This window comes from Nelumbo nucifera, chromosome 3, assembly GCF_055504915.1.
Source record: "Nelumbo nucifera cultivar China Antique chromosome 3, China Antique-T2T, whole genome shotgun sequence".
NCBI lineage: Eukaryota > Viridiplantae > Streptophyta > Magnoliopsida > Proteales > Nelumbonaceae > Nelumbo > Nelumbo nucifera.
This window is the reverse complement of record NC_142651.1, coordinates 107142237-107149034: the sequence shown is the minus strand read 5'-3', so window position 1 is coordinate 107149034 and position 6798 is coordinate 107142237. Positions and strand designations below refer to the sequence as shown.

The window sequence follows — 6798 nt, the reverse complement described above, 5'->3', positions numbered from 1 at the left end:
TAAGGACTAGCCTAGGCCTAGCTTGAAAAAGAAAAACCTGAAATTTTGGGCTTGAACCCAGCCTGAGAATCAAAAATCTAAGCCCAATTCGCAAAAAATTTCAGACGGGGTCGGTCTGGGCTCAGGTTGGGCTCACTTAAGTCTGCATTACAATGCTACTGCAATTGCCACAAGCAATTGGAAATTTGGAATGCAAGTTTGCTCTCCTTAGGCCATGTTTGGTTTTCTCATTCTCACCCAAGATGAAATTGTAAAACGAACAAGAATGAGTAAAAATGGGCAAAATGAGAAAATATTGTTATAAATCAAACACTTTTCCTAAGAAGTTAATTCTTTTCAGACAGACAAGTGCCCTATGTTGCTCATTTTCATTTTTCAAAAAACTTTATTTTAGCAAGCATAAACCATTGGCCTAATTCTCAAAAACCGTTGGTATAAAATATTTACGGGTGGATAGCCGATTGTCAATGTCGGTGTAAGTTTCCACAGCAATCAGTTAATATGGTAGCAGTTTTGTAGACCTAAGCCACTACTGGCATAGAATTTCTGTAAAGAATGAAAATAATCAAGATAGGGGTAATATTATTTTTCATGTTGCAGGCTATCTTAAAATTTATGCTATGAGCTGATTTTTCATTCCGAAAGAATGAGGCCGGACAAGAATTCCGAAAAGAATTTTGTCACTAGAATGAACAAGAATTAAAAGAATGAAGCCCTGAGCAATGAAAGAAACAAGGCCTTATTTTCCCCTCTCAACTTTATGTTTATTTGGTCTAAGGCAATTCTCTTCTCCTCCACTAACTTTTCATTAGCTCAACTACCGAGGGATGATAATGGTGGATTTACCACGATTCTGCAAACACAGGAAGATAGTGTCTGGGGGAACTGGGAAAGCCCTCATTCCAGAGTCCAGACCAATATAATGTGAAGAACCCGGTACGTAGTCGAAAGATTTCAAAGATATACTGAACTGAAAGAGACAACCCAACAAGCTTTTCCAGCAATGTAAGCTAGCTAGCTTCTGGTTGAGTGGTTTTCCAAGGGGAGTTTTCAGAAAGTTGCTTCCCTGAGCGAGCAAGGAACATGGATTTGATCGCAACTCTTATTGCGTTCAGAGCAAAGCAAAAAAGAAAAAAAGAAAAAGAAGTTGGCCTGGTGGAGGTGTAGGCTTCTATGGACACGTTAAGATTCAAAACAGAAGAAAAAAAAACTTGGAAAAGCTAGCAGTAAGATAATCCCAATCTCTCTCATCACCTGATGAATTTATTAGCTAGAAACATGGGTTTACAGTAGCCAGGATAAGGTGACTGAACTGAAGCATACGAGCTAAACTCATCCTCTGAAACAATGTTAATACATAATAATACCAAGCTTTAATTAGCTAGGGTAGCAGCTGGCTCATATCATCGATCCAACACTAGCTAGAAGTCTCTTGGATCAACGAACAAATGCCCAGAAGGTTGTGTTGTCGTCCACTGGTCGTCTTCTTCGCTGGGATCATTCACTCTCTTTAGGTACCAAACATCGTTAATGGATGACATAGAGGCCCCTCTGGGGACATGGCCAACGAGAGTATCGCAGTTCCCCAGCTCTGTAATAATCACTTTGCAATCCTTCATACTTCCAGCCATATTAGAAGCAAAGCACCACAGAGATTTCATAAGCTCCCCGAGTCTCTCCCCCTCACCATGAATCCCGTAAAGGAAGAGAAAGCCAAAAGGTTTGTGGAGCAGATCACAGAATGATATCCGAAGGCAAGGGAAAACTTTGGCTCTCGCTTGGCTGAGAGTGGCGTGGAGACACCTGAATGGATATGGCCTCCTTATTTGAAGCTTATAAGCCTCAGAAGTGTTCCAAATGCTGAGAATGGCCCAGGAGCTCGGAGTTCTACTGGTGAAGTCCTCACTGCTTTCTTTGCTACGTAAACCAACCCAGTCCTCCTCGTTGAAGAACGACACCCATGTGCCGAGGCTCCGCTTTTCTTTCAGGATTGCATCCATGTCTACTGGGTAGAAACCTTTGCTTCCCAGTCGGTCTTTGTACAAGGAGATCGCCTGATCTATGCTCAACTTCTCTATTGTGACATCCCCAGGGGAATCCTTAACATGAGAGCTTATTGGTTGAACCAGTATGACAAGCGAGCTTAGTTTCACGTAATTGCATTTCAGAACAAAGAGGTTCGTCGCTGCAACGTTGTCCTCTTCTGTGGCCACCCAGATGTACTGTGCTCCATTTGTTATAGCCCAACCCTCAATCGATTTCACCAGCTTCAACCCTATTCCCATGCGCCTGCATTAGAGTAAACAAGAACAAGAACAATATTATTTTCTAAGACATATGACTTAGAAAATAATATCAATACCCCACCCATTAGTTGATCGGTGCTCTCTTTTTTGATACCAAGTTGCTGAACATGATGATTACAGTTCCATGGAGAAAACTTAAATGAATGGGGAAGAGAGGGGGAGGAGGAGGAGGTGGTGGTGGTGATGGTGGTAAAGGAGAAAATGAAGAAGAAAATCATCATCATCATCAATAACAACCAATGAGACTCCTCTTGATTCCAATTTAGCCCCTCTTAAATTTGGTTCATATATACTTGATTTATCTTCTGTCCATCAAATCAACGATATATACTAATGTTTTTTATCATGTAGCTAGTATTGTTTCTGATATATCCCTTTAATTATTCCAAGACTGAGCCCTAGCTAGCTGAGAGCCACTCAAGACTCAACACATCCACCAAAAAAAAAAAAAAAAAAAAGTGAATTTGTTTATGGAAATAGAAAGGGGGAGAGGGGGAATTAATTAATGGAACTAACCTGTGCTTACGAGATACACGAAGGCCCAGGATGTAACCCATCTTGACATGTTTTTCCCCAAAGCCAGTCCCTACATGCTTCATGCATCCTCGAACGACTCCGACAAGCTTCCCGTTGGCAACAAGCTCAGCTACCTGTTATCCCACTTCCAAACATGTTAATCAATAGTATAATAATATCTAAACATCTGTGTATGTTCCCTAGTCTAGAGGACAAGAAGATCTGTTTATAGAAAAGTAGTAAAGGTGAAGAGGGAGACAAAGCCTGAGAGAGAATGAATTTCAATTGGATGGGAGAAAAAAAAACTACTACTACTACTGTAGATGCTAAGACTTTATTAGGAAGAGATGATAGATATATGGAAAGGGAATCACCCGCCTCCTACCATCATAACATGAGTTGGGTAGAGCCTTATCCTACACAACGGATCACCCATCATATTAGTGAATATGGAGATCCCTTCTCTAGATCCAAAATCACAGTTCCTCTCAAGCCTCTCCACCACTTCAGTATCCATATCTTCATTGAATTCCCTTATAAGAACTTGATTCTCTATGTGGGTGTTCATATTCTCTGTTTAGAAGAGAGAGAAAGAAGAAGAAAAAGAAGAAGAAGAAGAAGCAGCAGCAGCAGCTTGAGAGAGATTAATTTTCAAGGGGAGGGAGACATGAAGGGAGTTCAAACAGTACCTAGCTATATATCCTGCTTGAATGAGTTAGCTACCCACACTACCGCCATATGCACATCCAACCACAGCTGTTCTTATATGTAAGAGAATATATGGTTGGGTTTTGATTCCTCAATGGCACCAAACTTGATATGGTGACAAGGAATGCAGGCGGTAGTTAATATTTACTCTGTGGTAGATACCAACCCATCAATGGGAAAGAGAGAGAAAGACAGAGAGAGATGAGCTTATTTACTAGTGTAATCTTGGCAATATCCATAGCTCCTTTGTTTTAGCATGGGGACAAGCAAAATGCGTACCCCTGATGTACATGAAAATACAAAAAGAGAGAAAGATCAATTATTTTCATAAACGATTCATCGAATCTCTATAATCATTCACCTGCCTTTATTTATATTGTGTACTTGTGTCTCTCAAGCAATGCAAAACGACACTAAATGAAAACAAGCTCAGATTTGCTGCAACAAACATCATGACGTGACACGCCCTATTTGTCCACACACGGGAACTGGTGCAGGGCATTTTAGTAATAAAACAGTAGCTCCCCATTTGTCTATCCCACTGGCTGAAGTGGAATGGCAACAGGGTACCCGTGCAAATTGCCCTATCATTCCCAAACTCGCCTATATCCCTCATTCCAAATCTGTCCTAAATTCATTAAATTCATTTCGACCCGTCCCACCAGTTAAATCCATGGATCAATTAATGATAGCTTAAATCTCTTAATACTATTTTAAGCTACTAAATCATCTCATCTTTTGTTTTATTTGATAAAATAAAATAGATTTTATTAACTTTTGAGTTCATCAAAACAATTAATACATGTATATGATTAATAATTCCACTAAAAATTAAAATAAATAATATTTAAAATTAACATTTTATAACTAAAAGAAATAAACAATATTTACATCAAATGATGATTTCAGTCCCAAGAAATTTATACAAATAAAATATTAATAATAAAATAATTATCCTAGTACTTAAAATTTATAAATTTGTGTATGATATATAATATAATAGGTTCATATTTATGCATCCCAGGTATCGAGTATCAGATACCTAAAGTCAAAACCTAAATCCGTCCCAAACCCTATAGGATTTTAATCTAAAATCCCAAACCCTATAGGCTTTTGATAAATGGATCCTATTAAGGTCAGATACCCAAAAAATTCCCACGAAATTGCCATCCCTAGGCTGAATGAATTAGCAACACACCATAAAGAAAAGGACATAAATTGAAATAGTAAGGATGATTTAAGAGGAGCCAATAAAATAGGATTATTTATATAGTTACCCTCATATATGTATATGTAGAATGTTGGTGGGATAAAATTAATTTATATATATATATATATATATATCCCTTGTTTGTTTGTTATAGAGTGGTGTTTGATTTGTATCTAATTAATATCTTTGTAGCAGCAAATAACCATGTATAGCAAATGCTGCAGCAAATCCAAATTTATATTTATATTTGGGTTTACTAAAAGAGGAAAATTTTATGTTCTTTTAAAACAGTTTAAAAGTAATGATTACTGAAATTGTAATGTAAGAAGTTATGAAATGTTGAAACTAAGGATATATTTAAATAGGCTTCTACCTTTTGAACTTTGGGTTGTGGTAAACAAAATGTGACGAAAAGTGTGTGTTAAGCTTTTGGTAAGTGTTATATATATATATATATTAAGTGTAATCTAAACATAAAAGGGATGTTTGTCATTGATGTTAATTTCCTGAAAATCACTGTCATGTCGGAGCTACTTTAATGCTAGAGAAATTGGTGTTGAAATTTCTGTTTGGTTGGTTGAGTTTGGTGATTTTTGGAAAATCAGCCAAAAATCGATTCTTGAAATCAATCCGTTTTCAAGGATCACGTACCATTTTCAGTGAATCCCTATTTTCCAGTTAATTCCTATTTTTTGAGGATGACATGGCATCCAACATGGTATTGAATGATAACTTCAATGCAAAAATAATATGTTGATTTCTCAAAAATCAGCTTACTAATGCCAAATGACAAAATTCACTAGTTTTTGAAAAATCGATAAAGAAAAATCGGCATCGATGCCAAACATCACTAAACTAAAAACTCTTTTAAGCTCCTAAACACAAAACCTAAAGTTGAGGTTTTGTGCTTTGGTGCTTTAAAACATAGATCCTAAAGCTTATCCAAAAACAAGCGAAGGCTACATTTGGATAAGCTTCAGAATATGTGCTTTTAAAGCCCTAGTGTTTTAAGGTTTAAAAGTGTTTTGGCTTCAGATAATTATGCTTTTGAAAGCAGCTTTTACTAACAAAACACTTTTTTCATTCAATTTTCTTTTTCACAGCCCAAAGCTCTAAAGCAAAAGTTTACCCAAATTAATAAAGCCAATTAACAATGTTGCCATTTGAAAAAGAAAAATATAAGGAATATATCATCATCATCTAAGTCTCATCCCAACTATATAGGACTGGCTAGCTACATGAATCTTGTTCAGCTAATTCATTCTATTCAATGCCATATTTATTGTTAAATTATTAGCACTTAGAGTCATTTTTTACAACTTCTACCCATCCCTTGTTCGATTTACCCCTTGCCCTTCTGTCCGTTCAATTTGTTGCAAATCACTTCTTTATGAACACTATTAATGGTCTTCTACGCACATGATCAAATCATCGTAATCTACTTTCTTTCATTTTATCACCTATTAGAACTACTCCTAAGTTTCTAAAATGACTTTATTTTAGTTTCATCTTAATCTGGCACACTCATTTTCTAGATATGCTGTTTCTTGATTACTTAATACTTTACTAAACTACTTCATACAACAAAGATGGATTTTATATTGTTTTATATAATTTATCACTCCAATTTGATACTCTTGCTCTAATTCTATGAATGACATCCTCCTTAATCTCTCCCTTATTATGAATTGTCAAACCAAAGTGTCAAATGTGTGTGTATGTGTGTGTATATATATATTCAAAAATCAAAAGGTTATTGCTTTCATCATAACCTTCCAAAGTCCAAAAAGAGATATTTTTCATAAAGAAGGTTGAGTAATGCCTCACAGGTAAAAATTTAAGCCAACCCAATAAGAAGTTTCAAAGATTAATTGCTAAAAAATTAAATTAAATCAAATCTATTTACTGTGAACAAAGCTCATGAATTGCTGTCTGTTGGGTTTATATTTTGGTTGTCTGCAAGAATGTTTTCTCATACAAATTAATTAACCCAGCCCTAGATCTCCTACACTAAACGCATTCTAATACATACACTAGCCAATGAAAATTCATCAAAAT

The 6798-nt window shown here is 36.2% G+C and overlaps 1 protein-coding gene across 3 annotated transcripts; it reads right to left on the bottom strand.

The window, feature by feature from the left end:
• Nucleotides 1–1235: 1235 nt before the first annotated feature.
• On the bottom strand, nt 1236–3636 carry LOC104598765 (putative N-acetyltransferase HLS1-like). 3 transcript variants are annotated; one of them, XM_010260968.3, is made up of 3 exons: nt 3512–3636; nt 2823–2956; nt 1236–2289 (listed from the first exon to the last, which is right to left on the bottom strand). In XM_010260968.3, the coding sequence occupies exons 2-3, from the start codon at nt 2903–2905 to the stop codon at nt 1422–1424; spliced, it is 951 nt and encodes a 316-aa protein (XP_010259270.1). In that variant the 5' UTR covers nt 2906–2956; nt 3512–3636; the 3' UTR covers nt 1236–1421. The 3 variants fall into 3 exon arrangements, with proteins under 3 accessions (XP_010259270.1, XP_010259269.1, XP_010259272.1); XM_010260967.2 differs by lacking the exon at nt 3512–3636 and adding an exon at nt 3208–3504; XM_010260970.2 differs by lacking the exon at nt 3512–3636 and adding an exon at nt 3197–3350.
• Nucleotides 3637–6798: the final 3162 nt, after the last annotated feature.

What these genes read in the sequence shown, in the direction of transcription:
- LOC104598765 (XM_010260967.2), bottom strand. Translation starts at nt 3,390, where the DNA reads ATGAACACCCACATAGAGAATCAAGTTCTTATAAGGGAATTCAATGAA. An exon ending in ACCCAACTCATGTTATGATG is followed by an intron (nt 2,957 to 3,207) that starts GTAGGAGGCGGG and finishes GTGGGATAACAG; the next exon opens with GTAGCTGAGCTTGTTGCCAA. An exon ending in CGTGTATCTCGTAAGCACAG is followed by an intron (nt 2,290 to 2,822) that starts GTTAGTTCCATT and finishes ACTCTAATGCAG; the next exon opens with GCGCATGGGAATAGGGTTGA.